At 33.6% G+C, this 20,022-nt stretch overlaps 1 protein-coding gene across 2 annotated transcripts; it reads right to left on the bottom strand.

The window, feature by feature from the left end:
• Window positions 1-52: 52 nt before the first annotated feature.
• On the bottom strand, window positions 53-19,379 carry LOC118263479 (uncharacterized). Of its 2 annotated transcripts, none has more exons than XM_035575506.2 (11): window positions 18,537-19,379; window positions 16,071-16,268; window positions 15,630-15,762; window positions 13,326-13,494; window positions 13,128-13,243; window positions 11,053-12,821; window positions 10,827-10,968; window positions 10,263-10,423; window positions 9,916-10,040; window positions 8,242-8,448; window positions 53-8,007 (listed from the first exon to the last, which is right to left on the bottom strand). In XM_035575506.2, exons 1-11 carry the CDS (start codon window positions 18,918-18,920, stop codon window positions 7,935-7,937), a joined length of 3,477 nt encoding a protein of 1,158 aa, XP_035431399.2. In that variant the 5' UTR covers window positions 18,921-19,379; the 3' UTR covers window positions 53-7,934. The 2 variants fall into 2 exon arrangements, with proteins under 2 accessions (XP_035431399.2, XP_035431407.2); XM_035575514.2 differs by having other exon boundaries at window positions 13,329-13,494.
• Window positions 19,380-20,022: the final 643 nt, after the last annotated feature.

Raw genomic sequence — 20,022 nt, 5'->3', positions numbered from 1 at the left:
CACATCTGGGTTTTTTTTTGGGTAAGGTACAAAGAGAAATGAAAGTCTGGAATCAATTCTAAAGACAAAGTTCCTTTATTTCCATGTACTTATACAACTTAGTCTGAAGTATCACATGAATTCGTAATTAAACCGAAGTTAGGAGCCTTAAATATATGGGAAGATAAATATTTAAGCTACCTAATTTTAATAGTGTGTTATATACACTACTAACTTGTACACTGAAACATATATTTAAAGATTATTTAATAAATGCCACGTTATAATAGTATCTACACAGCAGATTAATTCACATTTTTTGTTGAATAATCAAAAACAAACAAACTAGTGTACAACTACAGTTTACAAACACAAAGTAAGGTATTATTCAGACAAAAGTTATTGAAGTCGCCGATGTTACATTTCTCTAAATTGATATGCAATTTCCTATTGTTTATAGTCGGTACAATGCTGCTATTTCAATCAGAACATTTTGTACCTACACTTTATGCCAAGTGTACCCGACTTTACTTCCATAATATCTAAAGAACAGTTAAATTCCAAATTATTAATTAACGATTAATGAGATCTTATTATTTTTATGCCAAGTGGTGAGTGCAGTAAGTATCGGATCTAATCGAAACGTTTAACAATTACTTCGTAACACTGTGTCTATACTCGAGTGGAACAATTTAACTGCACTGCAACGCTACACATTAACAGCTATTGTTTAAGAAATTATAATAATAAGCTTACTCTTCAACAACAATGTAATCTATATAATACTTAAACTTAACGTAAGTCCGTCCACCACACAGCCACAAGTAACTCGAATGCTAACTAACGACCATTATGACAAAGTACTCGCAATTTTAAAAATAAAATAATCGAAACTATAATATTAAATTAAATAACTAATAATGGAGATAATTCGGACTAAAACGCCCGGGCATCTTACCATCCTAGCGTTATTCTCTCCTTCACCTAGCCGTCCCTATTGTTTTCACAAAGAACAGCAATAGTTCATTCCACATAGGAAGGGTACGGTGGCACTTAGTATTATCTAATACACTGTTGTTGTTGTTATTTTTGTTTGTAGTTTTTTTAATTAATAATTTTGAAAAAGTAACAAATTTATTTTTATTCTGTGACCATAACCAATTTGTCCTGATACTATGGATTATATTGTTTAGATATTCTATCGATACTTTAAAAGGACATTTAATCACCACTATATCTTTAAGTAACACCAAACATCACAATGCCCTTCCTATGTAAAATTGATTATATTTACTTAAATAATATGAAATGAATGACTATGAACAAAAAATAAAGTTAACATAATGTTTACTTGTGGCTTTCAACGTAAAATGCTAACAGGACATCGCTGACATAAATACTCTAACTCAAGATAATAATATTAAGTTCCCGACACTTAAAAATAATTAAAAACGCTAACATTTAATTACATGGCTTAAATAATGAAGACCAACTCGGTCTCAAAGAAAGATCATTCAACATAAGCATGATTATTTACAATCAAATAACATTTACACGTGCGAATACAAAAATAATATTAAAGATTCCTATTAATTATTTTACCGTACTAATATAATAACAAACAAAAAATATTCGAAACGAAAAATATTTTTACATTACATCCGATGCGCGACATCCAAATAAACAGTACTACAAAACATATATTAAAGCATTAGTTATCTGCCGACACTGCATCAGCTTATGAGAAAACCTGACGTATGTAGTTGTCTGGCTCTGTTGAGTACACATTCTTGTGTCGCGACCATATCGTGGATTTGCTTACCTCATTAAATCCTTGAGTATTTCATGGAATAATAGGGTAGTATCTAAAGTAGATTGTCCGTCAGGTAGATTGTTTTAAAATGGTAATACACGTATTTTAGTATTCTAACCTGATATGACAAAATAAAAAATAAGTGTTAATATTTTTTTAACTGACTAACTGACAGACTAGATAGATTTTTAAGTTTGGTACCCAATTAAATGATACCACACAAGGTGAACAAAGCGGTATGAAATGTAGACGATTCAGTTTTCGGGTCAAATTAAGTTGCCTACATTATGGAATATAACCATTTTATAAACTACTCAAGTATTTCATGAAATGAGCAAATCTCCGATGTGGCCACGAGACCTACACGCCTGTTCTACGTGTCAGACAGTCTATAGGATCAGAATAACTTTGATTGTGATGACAGAACAGTTCAATGAATGCTTGTTAAATCAGTTATCTAAAACTGATATTTCTAACATAAATGTGTAGTTACGTAGTATGCAATTTAGACGTACTTTATTTAACTAACATCGCCCACAAAATATTTACATACCACTTCATGATTTCAAAATATAATTATATAATGGTGATTCATAATAGCATAACAATTAATTGCTCATTTACAAAAAGAATTTATACCCAATAAATAAAAATGAAAAAAAAAAACTTCATTCATATAATGTTACTTAAACGTTTTATATTTGGCTTTTACTTGAAGGAGACTTGCTTCAAGTGCATAGATATATTATTATGCTCCTCAACATTACTCGAATAAGTCTCAAATTGCAAAAGATTACAAACACGTATTGATTAAATATGCCTTATCTAATCTGAAAAAAATTCTTATCTTTTGGAAAGTAGATCGATTAGATAGTGTTTAAATATTTTAATAAACGACCGATTTTTTTGGTCCTTTCTACAACTAATGACACAAGATCTTCCTATTGTTAAAACTGCTTTTTTCTAGCTAATGTTACAGATCATATTACATTCCTACAACTGACTTTGCAATTACCGTTTCAGAGGTTTTAAATAATAAATACGAAGATGTTACTATAGATGGGTGTTGTCTTATCATCAAGGCGTGTATAATTATATTTTATTATTTATTACTAATGATAATTCCATATTGTATAGCCATAGAACGTATTTTGCAATTAATTCCAATATCATTAATGATAGGTACAATAACATACAACAAGGTTTGTTAGTAATTAATTGGGTAAATTATAATGGTCTAGATTGGGACCTACTGCCCAGTGCCCACGTCTATGGTAACCAAAACCTCTGTAAACATCCTAAACACGCAAATACTTCATCTAAGATACTCGTTAAAAAGCTCCTCACATTTTTAGGCTCGTGTACATTCATGTTGAAAAGGTTCCATATAATAAGTGTATATTTTTTTGAAAATTGTAAACGACTAAAACATATACCCTACCTATCCACAGGTATGTTTATTTACTACATATATTTTATGCCACTGGGACTCACTTCTCCCAAATGAGGGAGCATATTTCTTAAAACATATCACATCTAAATGTAATGCAGGTATTCTAAGTAAATAGACGAACAATAAAATTACCATTACTCTCTATTATCAGAACTTTAAAAACACATATAACTACGATTTAAATATGGTAATTCTATTTTCAAAAATTTTAAGAATAGGTTTTTTTATTCGTGGAAACAGCAAGTTATAAGAAACATTAAACTATTGAATTATCTAAAATTTCCAGGTACGTTAATTGTGTGACAAAATTTTGGAGATAAAGCAAGGAATGTATGAAATAAATATCACGATTTGAAATAACTTAAAAGGATTGAAAATAAACGGACAATGTGCGAAGCAACCTCTATGGGCAATGCATTGGTGAACATGACCGAATTCCTATAGTACACGGTACATAATTACACCAATGCGCAAAAAGCGTGTTACAGAATAGCAGAATTATCTGTACATGGACATTTGGAACACGATAATTACTAAGCGGTTATAAATATATTGTATACAGAGGGCTTACTGCTCGGAACACATGGATATAGCCTATACGCTATAATTATTATCATAAAGGAAGAAAATTAGGGGTGTTACCGTACCCACGTGTCTATTGTTCTGTTCGCAACACATTTCAAATTGCAACTTGCACGAATATTATCTTTAGGTACATCTACCCTTATTTACACAGGGTTACAGATTATTTACATCAACCTGACATAAAGCCAATTTGGTTTTACAAATCGTCAATAGGGTGTCAACGAACGCTTCCTGAACACAGAGTAATATTGATCAAACTTACTATAATAGAATAATTTTCTTTCAGAAAATGCACATGATTATCAAAGTTACCGAACGATCGAACACAGAAAGACAGTGTTAAATTACAAATATAAATGTTATCAGCGGCTTGTGGCTAATATTAGTACAACACCTTTTACCTTTTTTACAATTACATACATTAAATTTAAGTTTAATCAAATATTCTTTAATGGAGAATAAAGAACGGAGTCTGTTAATATTCCGTACTGCTAATATGAATTTTTATTCGAAATACCAGCAATAAATTTTATTAGAAGTTGATTTTAATAAATAAGTACCTAATATTGGCACATATTTTGAATTTTGCCTTTAAGCTATAATTTCTATCATAATGTTTATTGGGAGACAGAGACGAAACTGTTTTAGGAAGCCTACTACTGACTTATATTTACGAACCTAATTACATACATTAAACAACGACTTAGCCAAGATCGTATTATTACTTACGAATTTATTTTAAGCAAACAAATCGTAATCGTAAGAAATTTGCCTGACGAATACTATTATTATTCGTCATGGTAGTTTCTATAAACTACCATAGGTGAAAGAAACCATCTACAATTTCATTGAATTTAATCTAAACCTCCCTATTTCATTACGGTACGCAAAAAAACAATAAGTAAAGATGACGAGAGAAGTTCTAAGTTCATACATACAGTACACGTATATATTTATTTCATAATTTAATACGCGAATCCCGTACTTTAGTAATTAGCCGTTCCACTATATAAATGCGATTACATTCCATCGACATGAAAGTAACGAGACTTACTTATATTCCCAGCGCAGTCTTCAATAATCACAGATTTCCATTCATTTATCTCCCGCGTGTCTTTATATTAGGTACAACATTATTTACATTTCTCGATAAGAGCAGTAATTTTATAACTATCCACGTTTCTAGGATACGAAGACTTTAGATACAGCGGTTATAGTTTAACACAAAATCTACAAATAGTAGAAGCAACAACGCTGGTTTACAATGCGTCGCAGTACTTCATATACCTGTTACGAATAAAACAAGAATTCATTTATTAGATACACAACTAGCTACGGTCGAACACTCAGTTACTTTAAGTATAAGTGTTACTCTCAAATCCAAAGTACTGTTTAGATCATTGTAAAGCTAACATAATTGCATCATGTAGAACAGTTGTATAGCTTTATAACATTTGATGCTATGTCCATTCTACGACTAGTAAAAGCATACAGGAGTTACCCACATTTTGAAGTACGATGCCCGTTCTGACAAAATATATTATGCGAAAATATTGCATTTAGTAATTTATTGGAAGTGTACTTGTAAAAATATATAACCGTAAATGTATTACGGGGAAAATAGTAAGTAGTAAAGTATGTCAAATAATAGAGAAAAAAAAAAGAAAATCTGTTCTGCTATGTTACTCATTTATATTCTTTATAATCACGGAAATAATTGTATTTTCTTTTTATTTATATTATTGTATTTTTTTTTTATTTTCTTTTTTATGTACGACAAAGAATCAAATGTGAACTGGCATACCGAAATATTAATTTGTAATTTGAGCCATCTTAATTTAATAATTTATATAGTATGATTGTAATATATATTTTGTATAGTAAAAAGAAGGAATTTGAAATAAAGGTAGAATTCAAAATAAATAATAATATATTAGTAATTGAAGTGAGATGACCTTAAAACCGATTATTAAGGAAGAAAGTATGTATTATACTGTGCAATAAATAAGAAAATATAATACCCAGTCAAAAATGTATCCTTTAACAATTTAATTATGGACCATTCATCCTTACGGAAGCGGCCTTACATTCATTCCAGACCAAGGTACCGGTGGAAACTAGATCACTAAATAACTTGCGAAAATGTTACAATTAAGTTTTGACTTGTAAGTAAAACTTAAGTAATTAGTACAAAAGTAAACGATGATTTGAACATATCCTATATGTTCGATATTTACAACAATGTCAATAATAATAATCAATGAAATATTTACAACAAAAACTATATAAAAAATGTCAAAAATATATAAACTTTTGTGGCGGCATTGCACAACGGTTTGTGGTGCCCACACATCACATAGAAAACGTAAATCCGGTACAAACACTTAACGATATCCCTATTTAGTTTGCGTGGCAAAGTAGTACGTTGTAAAATATAAAATGCACTATTTTGTCTCGTAAACAAAGCTATAGAGAGCTTTAAATTAAATTAAACCAATGAGTCATCGTCAAAAATACATTGTTTGTTTTGTATCAGGCAATTTAAAGCCGTATTATTGTATCGCATCTGAATGGTATCTTAGTATTAAGCTTAGGACCCGGACACTACCGCACCTTGCTGTAATCCCCTCATACCGTGGCCCAAGTACTTCCATACTCACATCTATGGTACAAAAGTATGTGACAGATAGTTTCTAACGAATTCTACTTTGGGTTTCATTTGAAACCCAGCGTCAAAATGGTTAAACGACAACTGAATATTTATTTAGTACCTACGAAGATTTCCGAATATGAATCGTATATGAAACAAAATTTAACTGCCGCACCCATATTGAAAACGATTGCTAAGGAGTGGGCTAAGTAATCATTAAATAACTCTGGAGTATGGCCGTAAGATTCCTACGTGTGGTGTACTTAGTCAAGGGCTGGTTGCCGTAAAGTCCGTAAGCTTTTTTGCTATTGATAGTACTGTACTGTACTACATACTACGAAAAATGGAAGTACATGAGGATCTATTTCATATTTCCATGTATAGCATCATAACTTTATTAATATTATTGATTATTGATCTAAGTACTTGGAGTCTATTATAAAAAACCAGTGTGAATTACTATTTTAATGTGCCTTACATTGTAAACACTGATATTGTTTTTAATTTTATTTTTTGTTTTCTTATAAATGTGCACATGTAAGAACTAACCTGAGATGCTATCTCTTTTTTAAGGGTTGATTGATATAGGTTTTTATCTAAATTGAAATCGCTTAACATATCATTTCACACGGAATAGCAATTTTAAGACAGTGACTAATACAGTTTAGGTACTTAAAACATGTACTACCATCTAGTCTATTATAATCGAGATGACCAACATCATAATTTAATCTTTGAAACCACTACAAAACCTGGCATATGTTAATTTCATTCCACTGATTTTAATAATTATAATACACTACAAAATGTATTACTAACTTCAAATTTCTTGAAAATTTAGTTCCTACGAAGTAAGTACTTATCGTAGACACAAATAAATAATCTGTGATTTTACTATTATGCCTAGAACTATGTCTGACGCTTGATCCTAAAACATTAATTTCTATATCACTCTATTGTTGATCAACAAACAAAAACTAAACATTTAAACTCCTTTTTTATTCAGTTAAGAGACTTGAAATATTTTCTATTATTATTCAGTATAAGTATACTGAATAATACTAGACTGAGAAATTATTTATCGACTCAGGTATAGTTGTCAACTAACTTTCCTATAAAGAGCCGGTACGAGCCGCGACCATTGACCATATAACACGACAATAGTATTCTTAAATCCTACGGTCGAAACAACCACAAGAGCAATCGTCAACAGGTGTCAACGCCATCCCAAAATTAGTAATGTCCTTTTAATCATGCTCTTGTAGGTTTCACTATACGGTGTTAACACGACTCTGGAATGAGCCATACCGGCTTACTACTTACAGTCCAATCAGACCCATCTTTTGGCAGAAATCCGTTCTGATTGGTGAACGTTAAAATACACATCAAATACCTATCATGGAGTGGCCCAACTGGGAATCTAAATCCGAGCGTGGTACGCAGTCCATGGACGATCAATGTAGCGTCTTCGAACGTTTAGATCTCTTCAAAGCTTTTGATGTTCTCACCCACGGCAACATAAAGTCACTGAAAATAAAAAATCCAAATTAATGAATGACTACAATATATTTGTGGTACATAATTCCACAACGTTAACAGACGAATAATAATTCTACGGGATATAATAAACTATTGTCTGATTAGCTGGACCTTATACACCAGTGACAAATGCTTGGTAGCAAGGTTTTGTTAATCTCATCTCGGAAGAGTATAGTTTTCATTCATTCAGTATTAAATGTCAGTAAATTAAAATATACTAACGCCGGTGGTATATCGGGCAGGTCCTCCCCGAAAGCCATAACTGGTATGGTATCGGTGATTTCGATCATTCGCACATCCCTTTGAGGCTGCGGCCAGATCGTGTATACTGAAGGTTGGTAGTGAGAGTGCCCGCTATACCAAGGATCCCGCTGCCGCATTCGAAGACGCTCTACATGTCGCTGCTCACGGATTCGTCTCATATGCCACCTGTAAATTGTATCACATTTTATAAAAGACATTTTTAATCCAATAAAACAAATGATCAATGAAATAAAGACATAAATGCAGTGATAAGGAGGTACATAAAAAATTGAGACATTCATATAAAATAATAAACATTCTGTGAAAATTAGTGTTTTAATGAGCAAACTTACCATGGTGCTTCCGATGGATGATGTAACAAATTAAAAATCCAAATATACTAATTGCAAAAACATCATTTATGGATAATCAGCTGCGCCCAAGGCTAAGCTGTCCTCTCTTGGCCACCTTTGTTTAAAGGTGACCAAGATACCGGCTGTTCAGACTTCAGATTACATAACCAGTATCCATGACGATGGTATTTTGTCACTGGTTTAGCCGGATTTCCAATCTCAAATTAAGCCAATTATAAGTAGCCAATTGTTTGCTCATTTTTCCTAACTACGGTTAGCGACTACTTAGACGATAGACATGTGTTGTCTTCGACGTCAATTTAGAAAAATAATTTTGTAACACCATTCCAAAGATACTGGTTATTATTTCCATATATTGAATCTTTGCCATAATGTGAATGTATTAAGTTTATCTGTTCGATACTTAACTGTGGTACAGACAGGTAAACAAATACATTCATTAATAAGATTCATTTATGGAGGCGCGTATCGTTAAAAAGGAGGCGAATTGCAACTAAACTTGAACACTGCGGGCTCCAAGTCAAAGCAAGGTATCTCAACGAAAGATCACATACTCATATATTGGAGCTTATATCGTTGCATTGCGCACAACTTTCAACGACCGTTCCTCCGTAAATGAACCTTCAATTGTCAGCAAGCTTTTGGAATGTACAGTCCAAAATATACAGCAATGAAATGCTCTCAGACAACTCTATTTACATAAGTATATAATATTTATAATAATATTTAATAGAATGTCTCAAAAGTTAGGTAATTTATATTAGGCATTTAATTGAAATATGGATTAACTTTATGATTTGTTGTTATAAACACAGTGTGGCTGTAGTGTCTTTTCCTGTCCTGGGACCATGGGGTCTCAGACATTTGGAAGGCATACCAGACATGTAAGGTAACTAGCAGAGGCCCATTGACACATTTTATTTTAATATTAAGTGATTTTGTTCAATCATTGTCACAATTTCTTTCATGTTAAAGACTCTCATCTTTAGCACGAGTCCATGGTGTTTGTTGATCATTGGTTCTACCCCCGCTACTAGATCTGCACAGATCAACTTCGTTAGATTGGGTCATGGAATATTATTACATATGTATTGGGATATGGATTTGGATACATGAGAGGAAAGATTAATTCGGAATCATAAGAAGGGCTTTGATGTGCGGCTATATTAGTTTCTCAATCTTTTTGTAACACCAAAACATCGCTTAAAAAAATAGTTTAGATATATACGTGTTCATATTATATAGGTAACAAATTATGGTAGAACTAAACAAATAGTACCTTAGTTGCCGTCTTTCTTCGGCTTCTAATTTTTGGTGACGCTTTTCGAAAATCTTATCATCTAAGTTTTCTGTTCCTTCAAGACTATACAAACTGGAGTATGGTTTTTCCCGCCATCTCGGTACCTGAAAATTTGTAAGAAAACCCAAGTGAACAGGGAATCAAGCATAATGGGTGTTATCTGCTTGATTCCCATATCATAGAAACAATATTTTATAGGTTATATAACAAATCAAGGTATTAAACCGAATTTAGTTTTTAAAATTATTTAATTCGAAAACATTTATTAATATGATAATGTAATGTTAATACTATATGCCTAATTGTGAATATTTAATATCATTTACCTCTACAGTGGAGGCTTTGCAGTCCCCCTGATCGATGTCTTCCTGCTTAACGTCGGGGTCCAGACCGAGGTACCACGATAGGTCCGGGTCTCCCACCAGAGTGTGATACGGTTTGCCCGTTGTCATTCCCGGCAGAGGAGATTTCTTGCCGCGACACGCAGCTGAAAATTATATAAACATATTTAAACCAATCGCATCAATTCCACGGAACATTCCTTCACATTAATCTTCAATATGCAAAATAGGCAGGTATCGCAACTAAATAAAGGATTGCATAGCAGTTTTGATCAAGTTATAGTATAATATTACCATGGATATGTAACATGTTTACATGGTAAAGTTTATTTTAAAATCGAGTTTTCTGCAATTCTTATATGTTTTAAAATTATGATATTTTATTTGAAAGGACAAGTTACTGGTAAATGCTACAAGGACAATGGTTCACTAATACTGCCCGCTCAGCCATCACAATCGCCAGCCTTTAAATTTCACTTACCTGACGGTAAGTGAAATTTTTAATTTAAAGATAAGTAGCGCCAAAGACAGGATTCAATATTAAATTACCTTTTCCCTTAATCATTTTTGGCTTGGGCCCGACTGCTTTCGATAAATTTTGCTTTGCATTTTTCATTAATCCAGCGCTAGACAGTGCACGCTTCCTTCCACGTTTGCTGCCCATACCACGACGGTTATCCGTAGCTTTCTCCTGAAATTAGACACATTGATGTCCATTCTGTCGAATCCACAAAAAAACGTAAAGATAATAATTGAATATAAAAATAATACATACTTCAAGAACACCGGGAGCGATGAGGCTTGCAGTTCGTGCTCCCCTTTTTTTGACCTGATCGGCTTCATTTTTTTCGATCGCGCCATAATCCAGTGCATCCATTTTATCTAAAGCAGCTACTGCGGCAGCCGCCGCTGCTTCGTTTTCCATTAATTGCCGAAATTCGGCAACATCAAACTGTGGTAAAGGTGAGCCCGGGTCCTCTGTATAGAAGTCGGTTAAAGCGGTTGTGGGGTCACTGCTCAAATTAAGGTTGTTGTACAAAGACCAGTCCACACGCAAGGCTGATTCTTTCTTTACGTCCCCATCCTGTTGCATGTTGGAGCAGCCAGGTTGTTGCGCTAATGCCGCTTGTTGCGCTAACGCCGCTTGTTGCGCTAACGCTGTTTGTTGTGCCAACGTTAAATGCTGCATATTAGCAGTTTGCTGTAATATGGCCGGCTGTTGTAGCATCCCCGTTTGCTGTAGTAGCGAGGGTTGCTGTAGTAGCGAGGGTTGTTGTACCATCGCTGACTGCTGTACTATTCCCGGTTGCTGCACTAGCCCTGCTTGCTTTACCAACGCCGGTTGTTGTATTATCAGCGGTTGATGTAGAATTGCTGTCTTCGGCGTCGACATCGCAGCATCTTGAGATTCTTTTTTAATTTCTTTAAGAGTAGTTTGTTTGAGCGGTGTAGATATTATCGCAGCATGCAATTGGTGACCCTGCGTGGGAGTATGTGTGAGCGCCAGGGGTACCATGTGTAAAGCGGCAAGTGTCGCTGTATGCAGATTATTAAGTGTTGTCGATAATGAGGTTTTAATGACGGGCTTTGGTGTATTCAGCGCGTTAACGGTATTCACCGCGTTCACCGTATTCCCCGCATTCACTGTGTTCACCGTATTCCCCGTGTTCACAGTGTTAACAGTGTTGACCGTGCTAACCGTGTTCATCGTGTTCATCGTGTTAACCGTGCTCACCGCATTAACTGTGTTCACAGAGTTGACCGTGCTCACAGTGTTCACCGCACTCACGTTCAGAAGTTTGTTCGCTGCTGCTTGCGTGGATTTCCGAGAGCCAGATTGAGAACTCCTTTGTGACGCCCTGCCTTTGTTTGGGGTCGTGTGGCTACGGGTACTCGAATTTCTAGTAGTATGCGTGTACGTGTTCGTGTAAGTGCCCGCATTCGTAGATACCGCCGAGTGCTTAGCGCTGTGCGCTGAAGTCTGCCTGGTTGTTTGCTTAGGAGTTGTCTGCTTAGAAGTAGCCGTTTGCTTAGGTGTATGGGCTGACGATTTAGGAACGTGCGTGTAGGTGGACATCATCGACCCCGTATCTGTAGTCGTTAGCGACGCGTGCGTAAGCGTATGCGTAGTTGCTTGCGGAGATGAATAAGGGATCATGTTTGGTAAATTATATCTTTTCTCAAGTTTTATTTTATTTGGCATTTTGGAACTTGTTTCCGTCGCTGGCGCATCATATATTCGCCTAGAGGGAATAGCGCTCTCCCCCATAAGATCCGAGCATATTTTCAGCCTACCGTGGTTTGTTTTTTGAAGCATAAGTTTCGGAATCGGCGATTGCTCTCTCATATCAGCCTCCCCTAGTTGGTACGGGTCTTCACCAGTAGGTGTCGTATCAATCAATTGTAACCGATCTGACAGGGAACCGGTGTAGTGAGGTGTTTTCTTTGGAAGACTGGCATTCTTAGACTTGCTATATGTATTAATCATTTTCGATTTTTTATTAACACTGAAGGATCGGTCGAAAGCTTTGTCATCTTCAAACACTGAAATTTTAAATAAATAAACAAACTAAATATTTGTTATACAGCAAAATATTATGTTTGTTATATGGAAACCTATACTGGAAAAATATACTACTACTATACAGCAGGGAGCGAGTCTTCATGATAATATCACCCAGAGAGTTTAATTCTAAATTCCAAGCTAACTTTTGCTATAGTAACCTCCGACAAATACCAGATCTCATATGTTAAGTAAAGTCGCTCTTGCCATCGCTACAATAATGCAATAGCCTTAGTAATACGAATTGAAAATAGTCATAAAATTATAAGAGATTATTTAAGGCTCACCATTTTCTTGAGGTTCGGTTTTAACAACAGGCGTTTTAGGTAATCGACTTAGACTACCTAAACCTCCGGATGTCCTCCTTCGATTCCTCTGTATCTTCTGGATCACGGTGTTGCCGCTGTAAGTAAAAAAATAGAACATACTCGTTATTTGTTAACACAGTAGTACACGAAGATCTTTAAACTCCTAATATACTGAACAACCTGTTTGACGTGACGGTGTACAACGGTTCCGGTCGAGGTTCAGTCTTGATTTCCTTTTTGATGTAGGACTGCTTGTTTTCAATCATGTTGAAGTTGTCGCACGGCAGCCCGGTATTCTCCAAAATCGAGGGCACGCCTATGTCCCCTGTTAAGTAGTTGGGCACATCTGAAAAAGTAATGTACTAAAACACCAGTCGCTGTGTCAAACGTTTTTTACATTAAGTACCTACATACGAAAACATTTAACAACAACAGCTCAGAAGTTAATAACATTGAAGTAAAGCGATACACATAAACATGCTGATACACATAAGAAACATGTAATCTATATAATCAATAAAGCTCTAAAATCCTGTGCATCTAATTTATACTGTCATATGGACCTGGCTGTGTATAGGCTGGCTGCCGTAGCCGGTGATGCTTGAAGTTACTTCGATAAAAGTTTCGCTAGTACCTCTTCTTGTTCTCTAGACATCCACCGGGTAATTTCAAGTGCTAAAGACTTAATAATGACTAACTACTAACATTTGCCAATCACACAGTTATATTGTATACACTTACTATTTTTTTTAAAAGAAATGTTGGGTAAATTTACGAATACATCTAAAGAAAATCATAAACAATGTACTGCCTAGAACACTTCACTACATTAGACACCTAAAAGAAAGTCAGATTTAGAGAACAGACTAGATAGGAACTACCTAACAGACTGACAATAGAAATGCTCTGTACATTTCTGATAGGGTAAAATCGATAGGAAACACATGAATATAGCATAGTAGGGTATTTTCAGGCCACCCGCGCATCACGAAACCATGTAACAACCCTTACTATGTTTTTGATTACAAATACATTTAGCGATACAGATATTTTCAAGAATTGCACCACAAATAAACTCAAAAAGTACAAATTTAATAAAAAAAACCGCCATAAGAACTATCACCACGCGTACTAGTCTCAAAAACAGCTAAAAAATTTCGTACCAACACTAAATTATGACACTAAGTGAATAAAGATGTGCACTTTCCTTCGCAGTAGACCCGACCATACAGCAGTATAGCAAAAGAGAAATTCAATTTAACTTTACTCTTTTGTCAATTTAAATCAAATGTCATTGAAGATCTCAAGTGAGTACTGCTTTATTGGATAATTGGCAAAATTGGCAATACTTTGAACTTTGCACATTACAAGTGCATGACAAATTGACATCTGTGCAATAATGTAATATGGTTTATAATAAGTCATAGGTACCGATTGACCTTTTAAATGTACCTTTATTAATATAAGACGCTACAGTTGTTGACTCAGTAAGCTCATGTTATGTGAGAAAGTAAACAAAAATCACACTCTTCATTTAACAATACTAATGTTAACCTAATAACTAATTTAATTCTCTTCTGCCGTGTTTCCACATTTGATAGGTATAAAGTAAAAAAAAAATATATAAATTCAATGCGGTCATCGGATAATAACACCCATGCCAAGTCAGGAGTAAGTAGTCAACTCGGACCACATACCTACGACCCATTTGGGACGAGTTGCAGAAAATAAAATAAAATAATATTTTTAGTGGTCAACTCGTCCCACGTTACTACCACAATGAGATAAGGTACAGTCAGTAGCAAAAGGGTTAGTGTGGAAATAATAAAGTTCTATTACTTTGTTGAAAACAAAAGATTTTCTAGGAACTTCATTCTATCTATGTTATCATTTACTTCAAAAGTGACCGCCATGACCATTGTTTAAGCCACACATGTTTACCATTCTTAGTAATTTTGGTAAACACATGAATTTGTGCGATTGCTAAAAAAATGTAGGTAATAATTTATTTAACCGACAATAAAAAAAGAGGTTCTTACTTCGTCAGGATATTTTAATATGAAATAATCTATGAACAAAACGAAAGTAAAGAAAAAAACTATAAAAAAATATTTTTAATCTTGTGTTGCTAACTGTACCAAACATTGATAAAGTTTAAAGATCCATACAAAAAAGTGGGACGAGATGACCACTAAAAACTTAATTTATTTTTAATTTTCCCAACTCGTCCCAAATGGGCCGTAGGTATGTGGTCCGAGTTGACTACTTACTCCAAGTCAGGCGCAGGCGGGTGGGTGACTAGTAGAAAATAATTATTTGATCAAAATATAGAAAAGAAACAATATTGGTTTACCACAGTATTTGTACTTTATTTATCAAAAGTCTTAAAACCAATTTTGCATGTAATTTTTTGTAGTATGTTGTAATGCTTCTTCACTCATTGTGTCAAAATAAATATGAAAAAAAATAGAAAAAAATTACCTGATTCTGCAGGTCTATTCAAATCAAAAGCGTCTGGCATCAAAGGTTTTGTTTTAGTTATATCATTATTAAAAAGATATGGACTCTTTCTAGTTTCTGGCACCAAAAAGTCAGTAATACTATTATAGACCAACTGAAATAGAAAATACAATGTTTTAGTGATTACAAATAAGTAGGTACTATAATATATCTAAATATTATTATAATAAGTATATTTTTGTAATAAGAATATGATGAATAACAATATATTTATAACAGAAATATAAGAATTGACTATGAATGATGCCTGTCTTACAGAGTCTGATGTTAAAATTTAGAGATTTATGTTATTAAACTATAGTAAATATTGGTCATTACATTTCAAACTTGTCAGTCACATAAAAATATAATTACAATCAATCTACAGATTGAGTGTAATGTTATGTTATCTGATACTATTACCTGATTGTCAGAAGTTCCTGGTTCAGTTTTGATAGTTGCAAGGGTCGGAGATGGTGGTGCTGCACTGGTAAGTGCCGGAGCGCTTGTAGGTGGTGGCACGCTTGTGGGAGGTGGCAGATTTAAAACAGGAGCAGGATTAACATTATGCCTTTGACTCACTGTTATCCTTCTGTCCATACGTGTCACCTTAGATTTAAGCTGCAAATGGTAATGTAATTGATGTAAATAAAACATTAAAATGGTAATATGATGGCATGCAATAAACTACTGTTTTACATACAGTGCCTCTTGTTATGTAATGGATTCATACATTATTTACACATTTTCTCTGATACATACAATAATCTTATACTATAAAAATTATAAGATATTTTAATACAAGCCATTTAGTATTGAATGAGATAATAAAATTATATTTATATAGTTACTTGAGCAATTTTTTATAGCTGCAATCAATCGCAATTTGCTACTAAAACATTGGCAACTGCTATATAGAATTTAACAAATTAGACATAAGCAAGGAAGTATGTATTTGTGTTTTTTTTTCAATAATTATGAATGCAAATGCAAATTCAAAAGCAAAATAATTTCGCAGTGCTTATATTATATTATTCGTAAATTATCTAATGGTCATTATGACCACCAAACCATCCCTTATCTAATACTGTTACCTAATGTGAAATAGTACCTAATCTGCTTACTTGTACTGTCAAGTGTCACTTATAGGTTGGTAAAAACCAAACTGATAATATTAAAAGGTCACCTATCTCAGCTTAGGGGTTACTTAGAATTTAGGAGTATGTAGTACTAGCTTCTGTTAGCAGCTTAACATATAATAACTGGGATAAAAAGTAGCCATTGTGTTAATTGTGCAAAATTTCATTCAGATCATTGATGCTACTGTTTCTAGTTTATAATATTGGTAGGACTTCAACATATAATCACTTCAATTATTAATTTTTATTTACATCATATTTTTATAAATCAGAGTCAAGGTACCTATTATGGCAAGTAAGCGCTGATTTCAAAACAAGAGTATAAAATATTTCAAAAGAAATCCATTAAATTTTGTATAAAATAAAAATATTTATTTTTTCTTACATAAGGACTAACATCATAACTTGTATGGTAATGACAAAAATGTGTCATTATCAAACCTCTGCCCACCTCTTAAGTTGTTCACTTTTATACCTAGTGCGCTGTAGCATGGTGCGGCTGACAGATTCAGTAACGTTTAATATCACTCTTGAAAGTTGCTGCGATTTAAAAATTATGCCTTAGTATTTTAGCTGTACCACATTCATATTATGTTAAATCATTCAGAAGTGTAGTTAATTAAATTAAAACCAACCTTAATATTCTAGTCTTTAAATAAAATCAAATGGAATGAAAAATAAAGTAAAGTGTTATGCGTATAACATAACACCATAATCGTGTTTATTGCTGGGATGTACTGCTATGATGGATAGGTAGTCGATGTTTTTTTAGAATAAAAAACGAAAATCGTGGGTCATTCAATTATTACTCTTAAAAAACCTTTAATTATGTGGGTAAATCTACTGTAGATGGGGCTCTCTCTGCCTGAACCACAGTAACTTTATCTGAGCACAAATATGTAGTAGGCATTTTTCTAGACATTTCCGGCGCCTTCGATAATGCGTGGTATCCAATGCCACTACTTAAACTAAAAGGTCATGGTTGCTTTAGTAACATATACAAACTAATATACACTTGTGTTCTTCATGGTTCTGTAAAACTGAAACTCTGAAAAACCTCAGGGCTTGGTCACGTAGTTACACTGCACAAGTAAATATCACACACATTTAATAACAAAATTAAAAAGAATGAAATGTATGCTGCGAGTATCGACAGCGATAAAAAGAGATTTTTCTAATGTCCATCCCTAATGAGAGACGTCAACGTCATACAGGCAACTGTCACCCGCACCATGCTACAAAGCACTAGGTATAACTATAATTTCACATTAATAACTATAATATAATGTTGCAGTTTAGCATTGTCCATATGAGAAACAAATTCGCAAATCAGAATTGTTTTTATTATAGCAAATTATGAAGTAAACAAGCATTGATTAACCTGGTTCAGCCAATATGAGACCAAATAATATTTAGAAATAAATTTCAATATAACCTTTACATGTATCAGGTAGCTAATTGTCAATATTGAACAATTTACAAAAGGTTTTATTCCAATTCGCTGAGTACTACCATGTTTCAAATCAGAAATTGACATATTTGTAAATTAGACTTTGTGATTTCAACCGATCGAATAGAAACAATACCTACTCGAGTAATCATATACTGTTTACAATAATATTCAATAATTACATCAAGATTGGCAAACATTTGCAGTCTTATTTTAACACTAACAAGGCTATATTATCTGCCAATGTTTTTCATAGTACATAGCACATCTACTAAGCAATAACCAAAAAAATCTACTTACAGAGTCATTTTCCAATTGCAGAGCTGTATTTTGTTTCTCTTTCTTGGTTATAAGATCATTTTGTTGTTGTATCAAATCCAGATGATAGACCAGCAAACTTTTCAATCTTTGATTTTGAATTTCAGCAGCAGTTAATCTCTCTGAGAGTCTACTGACCTCAAGCGATTGTTCTCCAGGAGGCCCTGGTTCCTTGTCATCAGGGAGGGCAATTTCTACTTCCTTGTCAAGATGCGCCTGTCGGCGATCTGATTCCTCCGAGTGACAAGCGTATATGTGATCAAACGGAAAACTCAGCGCTAACGACTCCTTCGTATCCAATGGATTCAACAGATCCCCTGAGAGATTCACCAAATTCGATTCATTTACACTACCACGACTGTTCATTTTTATAGGGGGCCAATCGTAAGTCACTTACGACGAGCCTGCCGGCTGTCAAAAACTAGCTACCCAACACTATATTTTTGTTCGTTTCATTACAACGGAATTGATCATCTGTTTTATCACACACACTATCACATAGCAAAAGTATTATTCACATATGTTCAGGTGCATTACATTTTAACACAGCAACAAATTACGTATTTTACCATTCTTTAAACTGACATTTCTTTCACGCACATGCAGAATGATAAAACGGGCATTATATCCATGTAAGTATTCCGTCCTTGTTCGCTCAAACCCAAATACGTCCGAATCAAAATCATTTGTAAATATTTTATGTATTACTTGTTGAAATCTAATTAAATCACGCGTATACGACAAAATCTTAGAGTAAATTGAATAAAAATTGAAAAAAATCATCAAGCGTCAAGGCGTCAACCGTAGACATTATTTGTTTTTTTTTTCTACTCTTGCTTTGATGGTAGAGATTAGAGCGACAGCGATTTGTAGCAACATTCTCGCCTTACTAAATACACATTATGTCAGTAATATTTAATCATATTTTTTATTACAGTACCTTAAGCAAGGAAAAGTAGTAAAACAAATATAATTTTCTTTGAGAAATTGATACTGCTCGAGATATTATTAGATTTTTCTACAATTTTGTGATCTGGCAACTCAGAAGAAAAATTTAAATTCTACTAGGGATTTCAGTTTCGTTGTTTTGTTTTATTTAATTTTACCAAAGGATAAATATTTTAGTTTGTAGCAACCACCGTATAAATTGAGGTAGGTATATACCTTAATTATTTACGGACGAAGTATTTTCTTCTGAACTTCCCGTGGAATGATTGAACTTGGTGTTACAAAAAAATTGCTGAATTTTAAAATTTTGGACGTTAAGACATAATGCAATTTTGTAATGAAAAATATATTATTATGTAAATTACTTAATATGCAATACAATTGCAATACTAGGTACTACAGTTTTATCATCTGATATAATAATTACGGAAATGTTTGGTGGGAAATAAGTGTTGAAATTTTTTAATTTGCGGAAAATTAGCTCGAATTAACTATGTACCTACCTAACAAGTAATTGGAG

This window comes from Spodoptera frugiperda, chromosome 25, assembly GCF_023101765.2.
Source record: "Spodoptera frugiperda isolate SF20-4 chromosome 25, AGI-APGP_CSIRO_Sfru_2.0, whole genome shotgun sequence".
Classification (NCBI taxonomy): Eukaryota; Metazoa; Arthropoda; class Insecta; order Lepidoptera; family Noctuidae; genus Spodoptera; species Spodoptera frugiperda.
The sequence above is the reverse complement of the archived record's forward strand: the minus strand, read 5'-3'. Positions and strand labels throughout refer to the sequence as shown.

Coding starts and splice junctions, on each gene's coding strand:
- LOC118263479 (XM_035575506.2), bottom strand. CDS start 18,920: ATGAACAGTCGTGGTAGTGTAAATGAATCGAATTTGGTGAATCTCTCA. Junction 15,763..16,070: donor CAGGAACTTCTGACAATCAG/GTAATAGTATCA, acceptor TTTCTATTTCAG/TTGGTCTATAATAGTATTAC. Junction 10,424..10,826: donor AAAAATGATTAAGGGAAAAG/GTAATTTAATAT, acceptor TATAATTTTCAG/CTGCGTGTCGCGGCAAGAAA.